General features: G+C 38.0%; 1 protein-coding gene and 1 non-coding gene across 5 annotated transcripts in view; both read right to left on the bottom strand.

Moving 5' to 3' along the window:
• The window catches only part of EPS8 (epidermal growth factor receptor pathway substrate 8), a 196,218-nt gene that overhangs the window by 24,813 nt on the left and 148,677 nt on the right, over positions 1-22,728 (bottom strand). For all 4 annotated transcript variants that reach the window (XM_005206995.5, XM_010805476.4, XM_015471251.3 and 1 more), the window contains 6 exons: positions 20,376-20,464; positions 19,931-20,005; positions 12,174-12,322; positions 8,724-8,907; positions 3,350-3,483; positions 13-112 (listed from right to left, as the gene is read on the bottom strand). In XM_005206995.5, coding sequence (XP_005207052.1) covers positions 13-112; positions 3,350-3,483; positions 8,724-8,907; positions 12,174-12,322; positions 19,931-20,005; positions 20,376-20,464 — 731 coding nt within the window. The remainder of the gene's footprint in view (positions 1-12; positions 113-3,349; positions 3,484-8,723; positions 8,908-12,173; positions 12,323-19,930; positions 20,006-20,375; positions 20,465-22,728) is intronic.
• On the bottom strand, positions 18,098-18,169 carry TRNAC-GCA (transfer RNA cysteine (anticodon GCA)). The gene has a single exon. It is a non-coding gene; the product is annotated as a tRNA-Cys (tRNA).

The raw sequence follows: 22,728 nt of genomic DNA, 5'->3' as shown, positions 1-22,728 counted from the left end.
AAATTCTATTACCTCTAAGATATCATCCTTTTGAACTGAGAGCTCACTGTTGTTTCTTGCCACAAAGTCATACTTGGACTTGGCATATTTCTTGGGTTGTAGATCATAATTTCTACAAAAAGAAAGAAAAAACATGATCACCCCACTAGCTTTTCCTAAGAAAAACAGAAGTAAAATGCTAAGGCAAGCCAATTTCTACCAGAAACCATTTGGACAAGTTATTTAGATAGTACGTATTTTATTATACCTTATAGAATATGAGAACTAAAAGAAACTTTGGCGATTTTACCATTAAAATGAACAAACTATGGCCAGGGTAAAAATAAATAATGCAAAATCACAAAGCTAGTTAATGCAAAGCCAAATCTAGAATGCAAATCTTTGAATTCTTTGTCCATTAAATCCAATATCCAAAATATTGGATATTGTTTTGTAAACCAACATTTCTACCATGAAAGGGCCAGGATAATGATCAATGTTACCATGTGTCATAAAATTAAAAGAGACTGATGATAATTTCCAATTGTGGTAATTTAAATTATATGTTGATTTCACTGATTCAAGCAATGACTTCAATTCATTAACCAAATATCTATGAAAACGTTATGACTAAGTGTTAATTTTTAGGAAACCTTTGTCTCGTTATCTACATTGCAAAGGAAGGTATGGATTAAGTTCAAGACAAATAAAACTTCTTAATTTGTTAATTAATTTACTATAAACTTATTATAAGAGTAAGAATAGGTATATTTTAAAAAAACTTTATTTTGTATTGGGGTACAGCCAATTAACAATGCTATGTAAAAACAAAAACAACGTTATATATAGTTTTAGGTGAACAGCAAAGGGACTCAAGACATAAATGTACATGTATCCATTCTCCCTCAAACTCCCCTCCTATCCAGGCTGCCACATAGCATCCAGCCGAGTTCAATGAGCTATACAGTAGGTTATTGTTGGTTATCTGTTTCAAATATAGCAGTGCGTACATGTCCATCCCAAACTCCCCAACTATCAAGAACATGTATATTTTTTTAAAAGGAAACTTTCTTTAAAAACCAAACACTTCCTTTAATCATTAAATGATATTTAGCAGATTTAACAAGGTAATTTTAAAATGCTTTTATATAATATAATAAAATGAGACATGTCAACAATATACTAGTATTTTCATTGCAATAATGAAATAAAAACTTTATTTTAAAATTAATTTTACTCCCTAATCTTCTCCTCTATTTACATTCCCACGTTTCCTCATATATTTCTGTAAGAGAAAAAGCAGGAAGGAACTAAAGATGCTTGGTCTTTCTTTCCCTGTGAAGTGGCCATTCAGCTTGTTGCCCACCTAGATCGTCTGTAATACTGAGTCACAGTGGGGCCTGCAGGACAGTCTTTGCTATTTTGTACGTCTTAGAAGTAACTGCCAGCGTGCACTTACAAAGTGCTTTAGAATTTACAAATCTTCATGGTTTATAGTTTCTTGCTCTCTATAGATTAAACACGGGTAAGACACTGACCATAGTCATCAATCTGAAAATCACACTTTGCAATTTTTTAGATGTACCAATGCTTCTTAAGAGATCCAGCATGTATCAAAATGTATGGTCTCTGTTTCTGACTTGAAGTAATAGATACACACCTGATACAGTCTGCATATAGAAATACACACCTGATATAGAGCAGACACAGAGAAGGTAATGAGATGAGACTTCTAAAAAAAGCCACGAATTGCTTTTGAATAGCAGCAAACTATAATCCCTCAAAGGTGAGGGCTCTGAATTCAAAAAGTGCTTTCCCTAAAAGGCACTATAATTTCACTGAAGAGTGAATATACTTCATATGCTATTTACTGCATTTCTGGCATGTAGTAAGAGTTTAATAATAATTATAAAAAACAAACTCCAAATCTCTGCATTACATTTCAGACCAGAAAACTTTCAGTTTTTGCAAGAATGATGACAAATTTTCTTAGCAACATCAAAGATCCAGGTGTCTATTAACTATTCAGCTTCTGTTAATAATAAGCCCAGTTGAGAGACTGGACCCCCGAAGATAACTGAGATATTCAGTTTACTCCTTTAAAAAATTCTTTTTCTGGCTAAATATTGACAGTTTTAAGGTCTCTACACTTGAATATCCCTTCACTAATGGAATTTCCTTCACTAATCTGAAATAATTTCTAGAATAATCACAGCTAAGACAGGGGAAAAAAAAAAGGAAAAGGATAATATTAGGATGAGAAACAAGTTACTCAAGAAGAATTTCAATGAAATAATTTTTAAACTTCAAAACTGATTTTCACCTGTATCTACTAAAAATTGAATCTATAATTAAAACTTCTTTCACATGTTGACATTTTCAAAATGTATTACTCATTTCTGACTTTTCTTTGTACTCAATTTAATATGTTACTAGTGCCCTTAGAATAATAACTGTATAATTTCCACATCATTTTACTCAAGTATTACCTCTGTTATCACTCCTGGCAAAAAAAAAAAAAAAAAATTAAACCTCACCTTGTCTAGATTCTATTAAGGAAAAACATATACTGAAATATTAAGGGTGTCTAACACTCATAGTAAGAGATGCTTTGAGATAGGAAAGTACTGCGGCCAGCTCTCTACCCCACTTCATCTGAATGATCATTCTCCTACACCTTTGTTATCAATATTTCACCTTTTCCCTTCTCTTATGTACATGGGTTGTCTCCATATAAACCTCACATACAGTTTACCTTGGAAATAAGATTTAAAAAGTGAACCTATTTCAATGCAATTTGTTTCTTTCCCATCTTAATTCTCCATTTTTTCCTACACCGAATTTTTTGAGAGAGTAAATATGGGAAAATAAATGAAGTATGAAACTGAAAAGTAAAAATGAAATACAGAATGAAATGGTAAAGTGGTAAATAAGGCATTGATTCTATTTAAATATTCAATTTATATTTAGTTTAAATACTTCTATCTAAAGGAAGGTTTGTTTGTTTTTGCTGGGAGAGACAAAAATAGAAATTATTTCTTTTAAAAGTTACAGAGCTGGAAAGATCCTTAGAGACCATCTGGTACACACTAGAGAGTTTCAAAACAATTCTTCTTAATTCACAGATTCTGTCAGAAGCATCTTTTAAAACATGGAAAGTCATCCAATGGCATTTGCGCTGTTAGAATTATAGACTGGAGACCTTGCTCACCAAAGTCAGCTCTACAAAGGAACATCTGAAACTTTAACAGATAATTACTAGATGGAAAGTTTAAAGAAGTAGTGAACAATGCAGACACTGGCACCTCTATCTGTGTCAAACCAGAGATAATCATCTACAGCTCTCCAAATGAGGCTAATGAAAAGTTACCTATCTACATGGCGAAGAGGAGTTGGCTTAAAAGCAACAGCAGCCTCCCCTTGGTCCGAATGGGGCCCTCTTCCATAAATGTTATTGAATGCCGTGTACCCATCAGCTGAAGGATACTCTGATACACTGGAGTGCTGAAAGACAAAGCAGGGAAAGTTAAAAAAATCACCAAAACTATTTGAATGAGCACTGGCATCAGTTAGCAAGAACCATCTACTACACTGTGACCAGTTGCATTTTCAAGTGATTGACTATTACATGTTAATGTATTATGAAATGGGAGGGTGATACATTTTTGGCAAAGGCCTACTTATAATAAAAAAGGTAATCAGTGCAAAGACTAAATCTTAATTCCAGAAATAACCACGTATAAAAACAAGAAATTCTTTCCTCTGTGTGAGTGGCTCAGTTGTGTCTGACTCTTTGTGACCCCATGGACTGTAGCCTCCCAGGCTCCTCTGCCCATGGAATTTTCCAGGCAATAATACTAGAGTGGGTTGCCATTTCCTATTCCAGGGGATCTTCCCCACCCAGGGATCAAACCCACATCTCTTGTATCTCTTGCATTGGCAGGTGGATTCTTTACCACTGAGCCACCTGGGAAGCCTTCTTTTCTCTGAAATTTCAATAACTTGAAATTTGATTTCAGTATTAGGCAGAGTTTAACAGCTTGTATAAAATAAAACTGATAGAAAAACAACAAAAATAAAACTCTGAATCTTTGCTTTGTATGTTTAAGAAACAAACCTTTAACACCCTACCAAAGGAAATACTACTGCAAGAAAATTATCTGAACTCTACACATTAAAATTATCCTACTCCCTCTTTATTCTTATTTTTAAATGTACATGGACAGTATGTTGTTCTTAAAAAATGGAAACACTATTATTAGATTTACTGTTAACAGAAACACAGAAAAACATTGATCTTGACAGCCAAGAGTACAGGATAAGAAAATGCTGAAGTCATTTCTTTTGTTAACACAATGCAGATGTGAGCCTACTGGGCTACTAAAAGGGAGAACCATTATCTATGGGTCCCATTAAGCAGCATAGCTTTAAAGATATGTGGCCAAAAAAAAAAAAAAAGGCAAACAAAAAAGCTCATCTAAGGATTCTTGTATTGTTTCCTTATATACAATGAATTGTGATAGCTAGTCCCAGGTGGCACCAGTGGTAAAGAACCTGCCTGCTCACCTTGCGGGCAATAACAGTCCACAGGCTCACAAAGAGACAGACATGACTGAAGTGACTTAGCACACATGCATGCACATGGTAACTGTACAACAGATCCTAAAGCATTAGAATTCCTTGGCTATTTCACTGGGACAAAATATTTGAACCTGGGAATGTTTCAGAAAAGTTTTGAATGCATGTTTTCTATAGTTAATTCCAGTGACTAAGTTGGCAGGCATAGGGCTAAGTTCATCCACAGACAGAGGAGGTGAAGATGTCTCCAATGGACTGCTGCCGATGTCAAAATGCCCATTTCATGTACTCCTGTGGAATATTTATCAGGATGCTGCACTTAACATACAAATACAGATAACAATTTTTACCATTTGAATACCTTAGCTTAAACCATCAACAAAATGAAAAGGCAATCTATGAGATGGGACAAATCATGTATCTGATCATGTATCTGAGAAAGGGTTAATATCCAAAATATATAAAGAACTTAATAGCAAAAAGTAAGCAATCCAATTAGGAAACGGGCAGAGGAATTGGATAGACATTTCTCCAAAGACATACAAATGGTCAACAGGCGTATTATGTAAAGGTGTTCAACATCACTAATTATCCTGGAAAAGGAAATCAAAACCACACTGAGATATCATGTCACACCTGATAACAGCTATTGTCAAAAAGACAAGGGATAACAAGCATTGGTAAGGATGTGGAGAAAAGAGAACCCTTTTGTACTGTTAGTGGGAATGAAAATTGGTACAGCCAGTATGGAAAACAGTTATGAAAGTTTCTCAAAAAACTAAAATAGAACTTTCATATGATTCAGCAGTCCCACTACTGAGTATAATCTTGAAGAAGATGAAATTAGGAATTCAAAGAGAATTCTGAACCTCAAAATTCACTGCAGCATTATTCATAATAACCAAGATACGGAAAGAACCTATGAACCTATTACAGATGAGTAGATAAGGAAGACGCAGTATATGTGAATATATAATGGACTATTATTTGGTCATGTAAAGGAAGAAAATCCTGCCATTTGTGACAACATGGATAAACCTTGAAGACATTATGCTAAATGAAATAAGCCAGGCAGAGAAAGACAAACACCACTTGATATATGTGGTGTGTAAAAAAGAAAAAAAAATCAAGTTCATAGGAACAGAGAGTAAAAAAGTGGTTGCCAGGGTTGAGGGGGCAGGTGGGAGAAATAGGGAGAGGTTGGTAAAAGGGTACAGACTTTCATCCATAAATAAATAAGTTCTGAGGATCTAATGTAAAATGTGGGGACTACAGTGGATAACATTGTATTATATAATTAAAACTTGCTAAGAGAGTAGAACATAAATGTTCTCAACAACAGATAAATATGTGAGGTGATGGGTGTGTTAACTAACTAGATAGAGGGCAGGGAATCCTTTCACAATGTATACCTACATCAAATCACAATGAAATAGACTTTAAAAAGCTTATATTTTTATTTGTCAATTACACTTCTGTGAAACTCTAAGTAAAAAATAAAGAACAAATGGCTTACTTTAATTCAGTTTATCATATCCGTAGGAGCGAGCACAGGCACTAGATGATCAGGCCATCTTTATTAAACACTATTATAAAGGGACGAGTTGAAGAAACAAGAACCACCCACACCTTCTGGCTGGCTCTGAACATGACTGTGGTCAGATAGTATGAAATCACTGGCTTTGAGAATAACTGGGAATATTAGCAGGGAGGAGAGAAATGATGAAGATTGACTAACTGTGATGACTACACAACGTAGTTCAGGCGGCTGCTGGTTCTGAGGAAGGACAGAAGCTGAGTATCGCCACCCATATTTGCCACTCCTCATCACCTATGCCCTTCAATTCAAAACAAAATCACCAGATCCTGAATCACCCAAGTCTTGTCCTAAATGCATCTACTATAGTTGCACTGAAGTATAATAAAATCTCTCTTCTGGGGATGATTGCATTTTCTGCATTGTTAAATCACCATTACTTTAGCCTCTTTTCCAACAAAATCTTAAGGCATAAAATCCCCAAGAACTGCTACAGGTGCTTTTCAGTTCCTTTTTTTTTTCAAACGTCTGAATAAGTGCTCAAGCCATACAATGGAAAATAGTTTACAATGGGAAAATGATAACTCATTACAAGGAAGAATTCTCAATAATTCTTGTAAAGATACTTATTCACTGAGAGTAGACAAACTTTTACACTGGAAGCCAGGACATATTACTCTCTCTTTAAATGCACAAATTGAAAGAGAACTCACAAAAGTGAATCTCTGAGGCATATATTATTAAATGGATAAATTTCCTTCTTTAAGATCTGAGGACTGTAAGCAAAAAATTTCTATGATTTGAAAATACTCAGCTGTAACTATAGCAACAGCAAGTATATCATAATTTCATGACTGATTACATTTTTTTTTCCTCCAGAAAAGTTACCCTTTACGAGGAGGGAAAATTCATTGTGATGAGGTCTGAACTATAAAATACAGCTAGGGACATATGTCTGCTAACCAGGGCCAAGAACTGTGAGGTCATCTTTTTAATCACGCAATTAGAGGGAAAGGCAGTTACAGAATTCACCCCAACCATTATCTGCAGCCAGAGAAAAAAGCAGAGTAGAAAAAGATTATTTTCAGAGTAGTATATTTGCTTTATTTGTAAAATTTCAGAATTTAACCATTCTAACACTATGTCTATTGTCCAAAGAATTGATTTTAAGAAATTTAACTTATATAAATGTTTCTCCCTAAAAGTGAGGATTTACTTTGATTTGCTATTTCATTCCTTGATATCAAAGTTGCCACACTGTAAATACCCACAGGGATCTGAGAAAATTAAGGAATTCAATAAAGGAGATGAACAGGACTTCGAGGAGGATCTAGCCATGAATTTTGTGTTTCTCCTTCCAACTAGACCTCATCTGTCTAACTCCTTGGGTTCCAATCACGCTATTTGATTTGGTTCCACTTTAAATGGTGTTTAATTTTCTGTCAAAGAAAAACTCATTTTTAAGGAATGTGAAAAGATAACATACCCAATTTGAATCCCTCAATCCACTCTCCCAATAAATTACAGTCTAAAGCCTACCAAAGATCATAAAAGATACAATAAATTTTACGATCTCCTCAGGGTGTAATAGTGGTGTAAGTCATCATTTGGACCTAGGACTTGAGTCCAGGAGAAGCTCTGGCCTTCTAGCCAGGCTGATAGGACTTGGGAAGGCTTAGTATGAGGCAAAAAAATAAAAGAAAGAAAGAAATGAGGCATTCAGGAAAGAGCAGCTTGGAACAGGCTTAGAGGTCCTGGGTCCGAGGGACTGTCTTGAGGGTCTGATGATGGGAGAGAAACATAGGAAAAATGAGCAGCAGCTGCTTATCAGGCAATTCCCTGATAAGGAGAGAAAGTACAGAGTCCAAAAGATGGGATCATCAAGGCTCAAGAGCCCTGGCATGAAGGGCAGGGAGGAGAGCCAGCAGGCTGTGAGATGTGATACTGGCTGGGTTCAGGCTTCACAGGGAAACAGAGCAACTGTCACCATGACAACGAGGTGAGAGGTAACTGAGAGCCACAGGACATCTAGTCACAAGTCGAGAACAATCTTCAGGTCAATAAAGTGAGAACTCACAATCAGAATTAAGAGTGTATACGACTGAGCATCTTCACTTTCACTTTTCACTTTCATGCATTGGAGAAGGAAATGGCAACCCACTCAGGTGTTCTTGCCTGGAGAATCCCAGGGACGGGGGAGCCTTGTGGGCTGCCGTCTATGGGGTCGCAGAGAGTCGGACACAACTGAAGCGACTTAGCAGCAGCAGCCAGCAGCACAGATCACTGCACCTCCCTCAAAAGATAATACCAAGGACGTCTCTGGTGGCTCAGTGGATGAGAATCCGCCTGCTTGCCAGTGCAGGGGACACCACTTCGATCCTTGGTCTGGGAAGATCCCACGTGCAGCAGGGCAAGTAAGCACCTGTGCCACAACTATTGAACCCTCCTGCCTCAACTACTGAAGCCAGTGCTCCACAACAGGAGGAGCCACCGCGATGAGAAGCCCCTGTAACGCAATGACGGGCAGCCCCCACTCACCACCACTAGAGAAAGTCTGCACAAAGCATTAAAGACCCAGTGCAGCCAAAAATAAACGATTTTTTTTTTAATAGATATGCTGAAAGACTACCTCTGTGGATAATCTCTTTGTTTCTTGCTTGCGATGATGTTCTGCTGCATTTGCCACAGACTCATTCAGTTGATAGAGATCTGGCTCCACTGATGATCCCATGAAGTTCAGCATCGGGGGTTCCCAACCACTGCGGAACCGAGGGACGTACGGTGGAATAAACTGTTCTTTTGGCCACTCTGCTCTGTGGGAGGACGTTAAGACAAGTGAACAGTCTTAAGAAATTAAGAAATGCTTCTATGCTCAAAATGACCTTCAGTAAGGCTGGCCACACACACACACAAATGAAAACAACAGCAAAAACAGTTCACACCTAGTCTGCCCTCTTTCCATCCAAACAGAGAACCTTACATGTTTATGCTTATATTTAATGGTGATACATGAAAGGAAGGCCAAGTTCTACTTCATGATCTGCTTCCACTACATTGCCTTAATGCTCCATCAACTCAACTTTTAACATGGATATAGGTCTTTGACAATTTGAGGGAAGAATGCAAAGCTAGAAGTGTGATGAGTACTTAGCACATAAGGTTCTCCAAGCATCTAAAGCAGTTTCTGATCTTCATCTTCTTCATTCCCCTCCCATCACCATGATACTTTCTGATATATATTTTTCAAAAGAGAAACAGCAGACAACATTCTTAAGGCTCATGACTTTTTAAGTTATGAATTCTCCTAAAATGAAGCAGATTACCAATTTTATATATTAAATGGATCAGCTAGATTTTCATCAGTAAAATCAAGTGAGGCTTATCTGTAATAAAATCATGATCCATTCATTACTTAATAACTCTGAGACTTATTCCTGCAAGCTCCTAATCACTTAAGAACCACAAAAACAACTAAATGAGAGAGACATTATTAAATTCTGCTAAAATATGTTGTTTATGTTTCACACATGATTTAATTCTTCAGGTTATATTTCTACTATGATGAAGTGAGCTATCATTCAGATTGTTATGTACCTTTATGATTCTTTTTTATCTTTATGGGTTTTTAAGACAGCATATTCATTTCCTAATACTCTAAATAATCAGGATAGGAAATGACCATTTTCTCATGTCAAAAGCTAACAACATGAGTTCCTTCTGATGTAGTTTTCCTGCTGCTGCTGCTAAGTTGCTTCAGTCATGTCCGGCTCTGTGCGACCCCATAGATGGCAGCCCACCAGGCCCCGCCGTCCCTGGGATTCTCCAGGCAAGAACACTGGAGTGGGTTGCCATTTCCTTCTCCAATGCATGAAAGTGAAAAGTGAAAGTGAAGTCGCTCAGTCGTGTCCGACTCTTGGCGATCCCATGGACTGCAGCCCACCAGGCTCCTCCGTCCCTGGGATTTTCCAGGCAGGAGTACTGGAGTGGGGTGCCATCACTAGTAGTCACTAATTTTCTCATTTTGAGGTAGGACCCAAGACAAAGAAACTAAAAAGCCTAGACTATTTTAGTACTATGAGATCTGATAAATTGAATAAAGTTTATGGAAAAAAATGAAAAGATCTCTACCTATGCTTACCATAAAATCATAATCTACATAAATCTAATAGATTTAAGAAATCTATTTGACTAGTTTGTACATAGTATGAGACATATAATACATTCTGTATTAATACATAAATAATATGCATAAATAAATTTAGATAATATTTTGAATGTAAAAGCAGCAACAGCAGTGTTAAGAATCTTCTGCTTGGTAAACCACTCCACATGTAAAGCATATTCCAACACAAGCAGTTGCCAAAGTCCAAAATATAAGTGGGAATGGTTTATATATATTTCAATAGAAAAAAGGAGAAAAAGATATGAATTGGTCCATTACTTTTAGGCTAGCCGAAAAGCCTTAGGAAGACAAACTTCCCAGTGATCATATGAATGATTTACTCCATGCAGTGAGATTAATACAAAAATTGGAATAAATGAGGAGAGAAGACATTATTTAATCATATATAATGAAATGAGAAATATTTTTGAAACTTGCTTGGCCCAGCAAACTCGAATACTGAAACTGTTAATGATTACTTTACCAGAGTCACCTTACTGACAAAACATAATTGTAAAATCATTCCCTCCTCTTTTCCATGTCCACCACCACAGTTTTTATCTCAGGGAATGCTGATTAATAAGGAACCTCTACAACTGCATTATTGTCCCAAGGGTCCTCATGCCTTGGGTGAATCTGTCCACGTCATTACTAGAGTTAATGACCAGACTGACGTTTTAAAGGTGTGGCTGTGTATGTGTCTCACTCCTATTCACAAAGCTACTGGTTCTCCTCAGCATTGCACTGGCAGCCTTCAGACGCCAGCCTTGCTTATCTCTGTACACCTCATTCACCACCATTCTTCCACTCCCTGTTCTCCACAATCCTCTACAACCCCAAGTCTATACTCCAGCTAATTCCACATTCATACTCCATTCTCTTGACTGCTTGCTTCATGCCTTCACTCATGCCACTCTCTCGACTGGACAGGCCCTTTCCCTGCTACGTGTTTGTGGAAATCCTACTAAGCCTGTTGAAAGGCACCTAAGCAAAATAACTATGAACATCTACTCCAGGGCTAGACTGCCTAGCTCTGCCATTTATGAGTTGTACGGCTTTGGGAAAATTACTTAATCTCTCTTTGCTTCAGTTTCCTCACCTATAAAATAGGCATAATACAGGGACCTATGTAGACTGCATGGTAGAGTGCCTAGCAAACACTATATGTACACATATGATTATACACATGTACCCACTGGTGTTATCATCGGATGATTTTAAATGCCAGCCCTTCTTTGGAAGTTCCCCTGGAGAAAGGAATGACAATCCACTCTAGTATTGTCTCCTGGAGAATTGCATGGACAGAGAAGCCTGGTGGGCTACACAGTCCATGGGGTCATGAAGAGTCGGATGTGACTGAACATGACTAACACATGGCTTCTTTTAAAGCTAACTGCTTTCCTCTCCAAACCGTCTTCCTGACAGCTCCATCTTGCCAAGTGACAGTTTTAATGAGTTTCTCCTGGGACTCATCATGCCTTACACTTCTATCTTCTCCACTAGACCTCCAGCTTTTTAAGAATTTAAGCCTTCTCATCTACAACATCTACTCCTTCAAACATAGAAGGTTTTAATGAAATATCTCACTAGATTTGTGTACTAAACAAACAACACTTAAAAGTTATTATAGGTGTGCTGTCCTTAGTCACTCAGTACTGTCTGACTCTTTGTGACCCCATGGACTGTAGCCCAACAAGCTCCTCTGTCCATGGAATTCTCCAGGCCAGAACACTGGAGTGGGTAGCCGTTCACTTCTCCAGGGCATCTTTCCAACCTAGGGATTGAACCCAGGTCTCCCACATGGCAGGCGGATTCTTTACCATCTGAGCCAACAGGGAAGCCCTAGTAAATGTGCTGTGCTATGCTTTAAAAAAAGTTATTATAGGTATTCAATGCTAAACACGTATGTGTGTTTACCTGGTTTTCATCCAAGAGTCTCCCAGTGACATCCACAGCTGCCTCTCATCGGCACTGACCGTGTAATTTAAGAAATCGATGGTGTCCTTCGTCAGTAGGGGGCTAAGCACTGAACCGGCCAGCTCAGGACCTCCTGTTGCCTGCACCACCTAAAGTGGCAACAAGTCACTTTTTAGCAAGAAGATGATGATTATATGCACATTTTCAAAATGTGTAGATTTAAAAAAAAAAAAAAACATGAAAAAAACAAGTGGTCTTTATACACTCCAATTAAATCTTGATCCAGATCAATCTGCCCAGCCCAATCGTGACTAATAATTTAAAATGAAAAGTTAATAGTTTAACAGTTTTCACAGAATTTGTCTACTGGCTTCACATGACTGTACATTCCCTGGAAAATATTCATGGTTACCCAGAGAATTCTTAGTCAGATGGTTTAACTATTGCTGCCTTTTAATATATATACATATATCTTTACTGGAAAATCTATTATGCCAAACTTGAGAAATACAGTTCTCGAAATGAATACGCTAGGGAGAAACAAGGCTTGAGTTAACAGTCTATGACTGTGCCTATAAAGACATACAAAAATAAAGGGATCCAGAGGGAAAGGTGAGAGAAGAAGAAGGAGAAATGGTCCTGTGAATCTACGGTATTGCTTCCCAGAATTTAATTCAAAGAAATGCCTTGATATAAAATAGATAACTTCATGATTAGCAAATGCGAATAAACAGGTGCAACTCTCTGATAAGCAAAATGATGATAGGTAGATGTCTGAAATCTGCTCCAATGTTACTTCCAAGGGGCTGTTTCCTGGCTAACAAATGATAATCTCCTAGAGCAGAAACCAGAGCCCTTTTATAAAAATCTCACCTTCCCGGAGACATGGCACAAGAATAAAGGGATCTTTTTTTGAATGGCACCAGACCAAGAGTCAATTTCTCTCCAGTCATCCTGGTGTGCTGAGCCTGCCATGCTGTTTTATGTCTGTCTCTGCACATGCTGGTTCCCTGCACCTCCAGAAGGCCCTTCCTCATCATTTTAGAACTCTGCTTGTGTCCCACCTCTTCTGAGAAGCCGTTCCTAACCCCACAGTGGAACTCTGACACACCCTGGGGTCCGCAAGCATGCATATCAGTCACACATTTCACTGTAACATGGACCTTATTTTTCAGTTCTCCTCCCTTGAGAACATGAACCAAAGTTTATCTGACTTTGAACTACAGAAGACACAAGGTTAGGGAATGAATGAGAATACATGAAAGAAAAGATGAAGGATAAGGGAGGTAGGCAGACTCTTATTTGAGAACAAAACCTACCGTGACAGCCTGGTACAGGGATTTTTAAACTTCCAAGCCCTAGAACCTCTAATAAATAGATAGCAATGACTAAGAGGAAAAGTAAGTAAGTAAAGAAACACTAAAATCTTTGGTTTAGCAGTGGGGACAGGGAAGGGACCAAAAGAAAGTAAATAAAAGGCATGGGCCAAAGTCCCCTCTTAAGAATGTAAGTAGGCACGTGTGCACACGTATGTGCTGTGGGTTTGCTTGTATGGAAATGCTGAGGACAGGGGAGGCACCCATGAAGTCTTATGGTTTAACCATATGTCTTTGTTTAAATCGGAGTATAATTGCTTTACAATGTTATGATAGTTTCTGCTATACAACAAAGTGAACATGTATACATATATCCCCTCCCTTCTAGCCTCCCTCCCACCCAACCCCCAGCCCACCCCTCTAGGTCACCACACAGCACTGGGCTGAGCTCCCTGTGCCATACAGCAAGTTCCCTGCTAGCTATCTATTGCACACATGGTAACTCAAAAAGTTTAAAACCACAAAATTTTGTCTGGCTGGCAGCAGGCACTGAATAAATGTACCTATCCATTTCTCTTGTCTAAATAAAATGTCTGTGACTCAGTAGGCAGCACACTGAAGGCAGCAACTGAAGTGTTATGTTTGGGAGACCATTAATAAGGAGTCATTTTTGAGAAACGAAAATATAAAATAAATCAGTGTTTTCAGATGCATAGCCTGATTACAAAGAACTAATTTTTGTATGTTAGGGAAACCAGTCCCATCATTTTATAGTTTCATTCTGTGTAATGTCTAATACCTACTTATGATCTGTGAAAGACTGTGAATGGAATGAAAGGAGGTGGCAAAATTGCTTTCTAAACAATACTTCCTAACACTCAAACTAAGATAGTTTTAAATGTGTTGAAGAATAAAGAATAAAAATTTTGTTAATGAGCTAGAATCAGTTTCTTTGCATATGGAGAGCTTTGATCCAATTTTTAAAAGTGCTTAAAAAGCAAGAATTATTCAACAATAACTAGGCAAGTAGAAATCAGATGCTCTATTTATAGCAACAACGTAGGGACACATTCATAAATTATTGATGTAGCCTTGAACTTTCATCTTCCATCTTGCTTATCACAAGATAGTTCTGAAATTCATGTTGATAAGGTTACTTACTTTCCAATGTTTGTAAAACAGTATTCATTTCATATTCTACTTCAGGTCTTGTCTAGTTACCCTTGGGGAAAGAAGAATGTCGTATATTCCTTTTTGTTACCTGGATTCTTTTTCTCATTTTTTCTGATATTGAAGCAAAACCTATGAGAAATGCTTGAATTTGCTCCATTTTTTATAAAGATTGAAGAACTCAGTGGCTATGGTCTTCATATGCTCTAAATCAAATTAGTGAAATTTATCTGCTTCATAGTTATCATTCTTACCCTTTAAAAAAAGATCACAGAAATAACACATAGAGCAGTCACATACCACTAACAATGATCATTATTGCTACTGTTATTCTAGAAAGCAATCATTCGCTCTTTTTACAGGATGAACCATTCAAAACCACTCCATCAAACAGAAAACCGTCCTTCTAGAGGTATTTAAAAGAAAGATTCTGTCTTCTCACCGTGGCTCCCTCACTTGCCCCCCTCACAAAAAAAGGAATGACATCAAATGTGTGGTCTTATGCTGTATCTTAGAAAAGAGTGATTTGTAGCCCAGTCTCTTCTGGGATCTGTCTGTACGAAAAGCTAACAACTGTTCCACCTGCTTTCTGTGGCCACGCTTTTCTTACATCCCAGTGCTTTTCTTTGTGCCCTCAAATATTATTTCAGCTAATTTTCTTAGCTGTCCAGGAAGACAAGACAGTGGTACACGTTAGCTTGGAAAACCCACTATTACACGGTTTGTAAAGAAAGAGAAAATGGGAAGGAACGCATACTACTGTACCTATTTCATTAAACGTATAAGAAAAGACTATACCTGGGCATGGAAAATCTAGAAGATGAAAATGTGTATCTTGGATCCTGGCCTACGACACAAGTGGTATAACCTTTTGCTGGATAAAATCATGGAAATATCCAGCTTCTTCATAAAGTGACTGTTCCCAATGCACCATTTTGTTAGCTTCAAAAATTACACCTTATATAAAAATATGCTTTTTACAAAAATACAAGGGGAGTTTTCTGCAGGAAAACCTGTGTTATGAACACATTACTATACCTGGCATGTATGGACCTTCAAAGACTATTAACTATCCCCTACTATCCGTTCTCTCCTTCTTCCTTCTAAAAAGAGAAGTCCCTACATTCTAGATGGACTCATAGCTGCTCCAATGGAGATGCCATGCCTCTGGTTTTAGGCATGGCCATATGAATAAGTCCACACCATTTGGATAATGCCAGTAACTGTTTAAGCTCAGTCACCTTCTTAAAGTTATTTTTCTTTGCCATTGTATGGCTGTTACTAGGACACGGAGGTAAGTCAGCTTCCACATTAGAAGTGCCTAGCCTGAGTATCTCAATTCCTCCTCTTGCAAACATTTTCTTCATCTGGTTTCTAGAATACCTACTATGATACTCCTGTTTTTCTTCTCCTGATTTCCTGCTTATTCTCACTTTTTTGCTGATTCTTCTCACTCTCTTACCACTGAAACAACCTAAGGCTCCATCACCCCTTCTTTTTTATTTATCATCATTTCCTTGGTGGCACCATCCAATTTCATGGCCTTGTATGCAGAGGATCTTCACAGTTATAATTCTAGCCTGATTTCCCCATTGAACCCCAGATTCATACATTCAACTACCAATTCAAATTTCTCCATCTGGACATAACTCAGTTTTGACATTATCTAAAGAATATTCCTTACCTCCTGCCAAAAACCCATTTTACTCACAGTCTTCCCCATCTCAGTTAATAATTAGTCCATCCTTCCAGTCTCAAGCCAGAACTGTGGAGAAATCTTGGACTCTTACACAACACTTACAATCTGCCAGAAACTCCTGTTGCTTCTGTTTAATAACAAGAATTACACTTCTCACCACCTCCAATGTTAGTTACTTGGTCGCAACTACATAATCTCTCATCAGGATTATTTCCAGGGCCACCTCAGACCCTTCCTCTCTCAAATTTCTAAACACTGCAGCCAAAGCAATCCTTTTCTGCTGGAAACCCTCCAAAAGTGTCAAAGGTTCCACAATCATCAGTGAAGACCAATAGGATATGTCCTCCTGTTTGCTGACCTCATCTCCCTCTAGTTGGGCTCCCTTTTATTCCATTCAAGTGACAATACCTATTTCTTCCAAGAACAGGATTTACATGTTACTGTCTCAGAGCACCAACATTAGCTGTTTTCTGCCTGGAAGTCTCTTCCTTCAGAAATCCACATGACTCATTTCTTACTTCATTTCCTCAAATGATACCTTGTCAGTGAGTCATTCCCTCAAACAACCCTATTCAAAAAAGTGTAATACTTCACAACACACACACACACACACACACACACACACACACATACATGGCACTCCCTGTCTCCTTCTCTGTATTTTTCCACACAGGATTTATTTTGAGTGAATTATTTATTCATTTTTCAGATTATTGGCTGCCACTACATAATACAACATAAGTTCCAATAAGAATTTATGTGTTTTATGGTCCAAAAGGATGCATGTACCCCAATGTTCATCGTAGCACTGTTTATAACAGCCAAGACACAGAAGCAACCTAAACATCCACTGAGAGAGGAATGGGTAAAAAAGATGTGGTACATACGTACAATGGAATATTACCTAACCATTAATAAGAATGAAACAATGCCATTTGCAACAACATGGATGGACCTACAGACTGTCATTGAGTGAAGTCAAAGAAGAAGAAATACTGCATTACATCCCTTAAACGTGGAATCTAAAAGGAAATGATACAAATGACCTTATTTAAAATAAAAACAGACTCACAGACTTAGAGAATGAATGTATGGCTGCCAGGAGGGAAGAGAAGGAGGAAGGGATAGTTAGGTAGTTTGGGAGAGACATGTATACACTGCTGTATTTAAAATGAGTAACAAGGACATACTGTAGAGCACAGGGAACGCTGCTCAATGTTGTGTAGCACCCTGGATGGGACGGGAGTGTGGGGAAGAATGGATACACGTGTGTGACTGAGCCTCTTTGCTGTGGAGAAATCTTGGACTCTTACACAACACTTACAATCTGCCAGAAACTCCTGTTGCTTCTGTTTAATAACAAGAATTACACTTCTCACTACCTCCAATGTTAGTTACTTGGTCGCAACTACATAATCTCTCATCAGGATTATTTCCAGGGCCACCTCAGACCCTGGACTGTCAGTGTGTGACTGAGCCCCTTTGCTGTCCACTTGAAACTATCACAACATTGTTAATTGGCTGTATTCCAATACAAAATAAAAAGGTTAAAAAAAGAATTTATGTGTTTTGTTTTTGATGAACTACCAATAATGCCAAGCATGTAAAGTGAAAGTGAAAGTGAAGTCATGTCTGACTCTTTGCGACCCTGTGGACTGTAGGCCACCAGGCTCTTCCGTCCATGGGATTTCCCAGGCAAGAATACTGGAGTGGGTTGCCATTTCCTTCTCCAGGGGATCTTCCCAACCCAGGGATCGAACCTGGGTCTCCTGCACTGCAGGCAGACGCTTTAACCTCTGAGCCATCAGGGAAGCCCATAGCATGTAGCAGGCTCCCAATTAATATTTGCTGAATAAATAAATGAATGAACAAGTGACTGAATCAGATGCAGCTCAGGAGATGGAGGAACATCTCACTGAAAGAAATCTGGATCTCTGGGTAACTTCATAGAGCAAAGCTATCTGTCAGCATTGGACTCCTCATGCCTAGCCTGTTTTGAGAGAAATAAAACTTTCTATATTGTTCAAGCCATTTATGTTGTATACTCAGTTCAGTTCAGTTCAGTCGCTCAGTCATGTCCGAATCCTGTGACCCCATGAATCGTAGCACGCCAGGCCTCCCTGTCCATCACCAACTCCTGGAGTTCACTCAAACTCACGTCCATCGAGTCAGTGATGCCATCCAGCCATCTCATCCTCTGTTGTCCCCTTCTCCTCCTGCCCCCAATCCCTCCCAGCATCAGAGTCTTTCCAATGAGTCAACTCTTCGCATAAGGTGGCCAAAGTACTGGAGTTTCAGCTTTAGCATCATTCCTTCCAAAGAACACCCAGGGCTGATCTCCTTTAGAATGGACTGGTTGGATCTCCTTGCAGACTAAGGGACTCTCAGGAGTCTTCTCCAACACCACAGTTCAAAAGCATCAATTCTTCAGCGCTCAGCTTTCTTCACAGTCCAACTCTCACATCCATATATGACCACTGGGAAAACCATAGTTTTGACTAGACAGAACTTTGTTGGCAAAGTAATGTCTCTGCTTTTCAATATGCTATCTAGGTTGGTCATAATTTTTCTTCCAAGGAGTAAGCGTCTTTTAATTTCATGGCTGCAGTCACCATCTGCAGTGATTTTGGATACTAGTATATACTAAAACACTGGCATTCAATAAATCTTTCTTTTTTCTCATTTTCTTAGTTCTGTCAAAGACATCAGTTTCCTCAGCTAATAAATTAAGTGTTTGGACTAGGCAATTTCTAAGTTTCTTTTCAGTTCAGTTTGTGTCTGACTCTTTACGAACCCATGAACTGCAGCACACCAGGCCTCCCTGTCCATCACAAACTCCCAGAATTTACCCAAACTCATGTCCATTGAGTCAGTGATGCCTTCCAGCCATCTCATCCTCTGTCTTACCCTTCTCCTCCTGCCCTCAATCTTTCCCAGCATCAGGGTCTTTTCAAAAGAGTCAACTCTTCACATGAGGTGGCCAAAGTATTGGAGTTTCAGCTTCAATATCAGTCCTTCCAATGAATATTCAGGGCTGATTTCCTTTAGGATGGACTGGTTGGATCTCCTTGCAGTCCAAGGGACTCTCAAGAGTCTTCTCCACTGGAAAAACCATAGCCTTGACTAGACGGTTCTTTGTTGACAAAGTAATGTCTCTGCTTTTTAATATGCTGTCTAGGTTGGTCATAACTTTCCCTCCAAGGAGTAACCGTCTTTTAATTTCATGACTGCAGTCACCATCTGCAGTGATTTTAGAGCCCCGAAAAATAAAGTCAGCCACTGTTTCCCCATCTATTTGCCATGAAATGATAGGACTGGATGCCATGATCTTAGTTTTCTGAATGTTGAGCTTTAAGCCAACTTTTTCACTCTCCTCTTTCACTTTCATCAAGAGGCTCTTTAGTTCTTCTTTTAAGCTTTCAAATTTCACATCATCAATGTACACAACAGACGCCAAAAGAAATAGTACCCAAGCAAGGCAATGAAGAAAAACTATCAAGATAATCTAGACAGATATGTGGGGTTGAAAAAATGCTAAGAATAATTACTTTCTGAAATTAACAAAATCTTACCATATTTAGTGGAGTAAATAAAAAATGAACCAAATCTGCAGCACTAGGATTCTGGATGTGAGATTTCAATTTGGCCTGTAAGATTAAAAAAGCAGGCAAACACATTACTGCAATGTAATCAGGCCAAAGACAGACATTCAAAAAGGTTCAACCTAGACTCAAAAGAAGAGGTTTTGTTACTAGTTTCACCTTTGGAATATCAATTAGCAAGCACTGAATTAAATTAGGAGAATTTCATTTTAAAAATTAGAGTCATCCTTTTTTGGTCAAGTGTCTTAGATGTATAAGTTTTGCAATTTGCTATTCTAATTAAAGGCAAATAAAAACACATACAAAAAAATCTACAATAACAGTTTAATCTCTTAATTTGATCAGGTACATCCTGGCTAGACTCTGATCTCTTCCATTTGTTGCTTCAAATAGTACATAAATAAATTTCACTTACCAGAAGGTTAAATCCATGTTTAAACTTTTGGAAACAGTCCACAAATGCATCAGGAGGTGGAGGTTTTGCCCGCAGTGTTAAAACACCCTCTAAAGAATTAAATAGGAGAAGCGGGTAGATGAGGGCAAAGTTCCAAGAAAACTTAATCGATGAAAAGAAAACACATTTATGTTTGTAAAGTTTGATGATCACATCAGATATCATGCTACCTAGTCACCTTTCCACTTCTCATAGACTGACTGTAACAAATTAAGATCACCCAACCCTTGAAATGGATTACTGTACTCTTAGGTGCTACCAGATTACTCATCAGGTTCCATAAATTTATACTGTAGCCCTTCTACATGCTAATCACTGTGTTTATCACCGTGAAGATTATAAAAATGTGTAAGTTGTATAAGTTACACATCCTACTCCTAAGGCCCTAAAAATCCATAGACGATATGAATCAGATAAGTAAGAGATGTGTCAACTGAGGCTACAAAGAGACTACAGATGAGGAAATGTATACTTAAGGATGTGTCCTGGGAAAAGCAGTTTTTAGATGGGATTTGGAAAGTTTGTTCCAGGGCAGTTTGGTAAGAAAAACATCATGGTTGACTAAAAGCAGCATTAGCAAAAACATGGAAAAAGGAAATAGTCTCTATGTGAAACAACAAACAGAAAAGCAAAGACACATGAGAATGGAAAAGTAGATCAAGGTGAGACTGTGAATGACCCTGACCACCAGGGTGAGGAGTCTGACTTACATAAACAATAGAACATGGGATTAACAAGCTTTTCAGCAGAAAAAGTGAAGTAACTGCCTTACACCTTTAAGAAGAATGTCCTCACAAAACGGAAGACTAGAGGCTTGAAGGTTGCTTAGAAAGCTGGGTAAAAAATGAGGTACCTTGAGGCAGCTGCTGGATATGAAACTGAAAAGGAAAAAATACTTTATACAAGAGAGGCTGAAAAAATAAAATCAATGTTGGTTATAAACTAAAGAATGGACTCACAAAAAAATCTATGGTTCTGAATTTGGATGACCAAGAAGATGGCATACCCTTTGTAAAGAGTACAAGAGCAGCAAGTACATCAGAAAGCGATAATACTGAATTTCAGAATATATGAGGTAAAGTATATCCACATACATACTTCTAGAAGACAGGTCTACTGTTACATGCTTATGATATAGATAGAGCTAGAGAAAGACGTGCAAGTCATGTGCAATGAAAAGGATATTTATTCTTTTCTTATATATTTCCATCTATACCATTTTGTTACAAAATTATAATTTTATATATCTTGAAAGGGAAGGAAAGGGAAAGGGAAGTCACTCAGTCGTGTCTGACTCTTTGCAACCTCATGGACTGTAGCCTACCAGGATCCTCTGCCCATGGGATTTTCCAGGCAATAGTCCTGGAGCAGATTGCCATTTCCTTCTCCAAGGGATCTTCCCAACCCAGGGATCAAAGCTGGGTCTCCCGCATTGTAGACAGACACTTTACCGTCTGAGCCACCAGGGAAGTCCAATATATCTTGAGGTCATTTTAAATAACTGAACTGCAGCATATGTAAAAACTGCTTGAAGGTGACCTGACTGTTTGGAGTTTTGTGATAAAAAATTAAAATTCATTGACATTTTTAACTATTTTAATAAGCAGAGTCAATCCTTTAAGTTAACAAAATAATGAGGTTCTATATTTATAGTAAAATAAATTTAAATATGAGAAGAATGGTGCTATGACTTTAATAGACATTATCTTTACAATGACTAACAAAAACTATAGACAGATGGCCACTATTGAATGAGTCTCTAAATAATTTAGGCAGAATGACTTAGAGTCTTTCTTTTTTTTTTTTGGCCTTATGCCTATTACATATGTTTTAATATTTACTTATAACTTTTTCAACTTTTTGAGGTAATATCTATACTTTTACAACCTTTTAAAAATGTTTTTGATTTTACAGTTTTTTTTTTTTTTTTTTGACTTTTTACAGTACATTTGGATGCTTGGGGCTGGTGCACTGGGACGACCCAGAGGGAGGGTATGAGGAGGGAGGAGGGTTCAGGATGGGGAGCACGGGTATACCTGTGGCGGATTCATTTTGATGTTTGGCAAAACTAATACAATATTGTAAAGTTTAAAAATAAAATAAAATTTAAAAAAGAAAAAAAAAATAGAGTCTTTCTTTACTGTAGCCAAACTGGGACCAAATGGGCTATTCCCCAGGTTTATCGTACTCTCCGCCTACATCACTGGTTCTCTCAACACCAGAAAAGGGATCTTGGTCTCTGGTCAATGGAGTCCTGTTTAACAACTCTGAAGTGCCAGCTCTGCCTAGCACTGGCATTCTGAATGGTTCTTTA

Source organism: Bos taurus, chromosome 5 (genome assembly GCF_002263795.3).
Source record: "Bos taurus isolate L1 Dominette 01449 registration number 42190680 breed Hereford chromosome 5, ARS-UCD2.0, whole genome shotgun sequence".
Classification (NCBI taxonomy): domain Eukaryota; kingdom Metazoa; phylum Chordata; class Mammalia; order Artiodactyla; family Bovidae; genus Bos; species Bos taurus.
The sequence above is the reverse complement of the archived record's forward strand: the minus strand, read 5'-3'. Positions and strand labels throughout refer to the sequence as shown.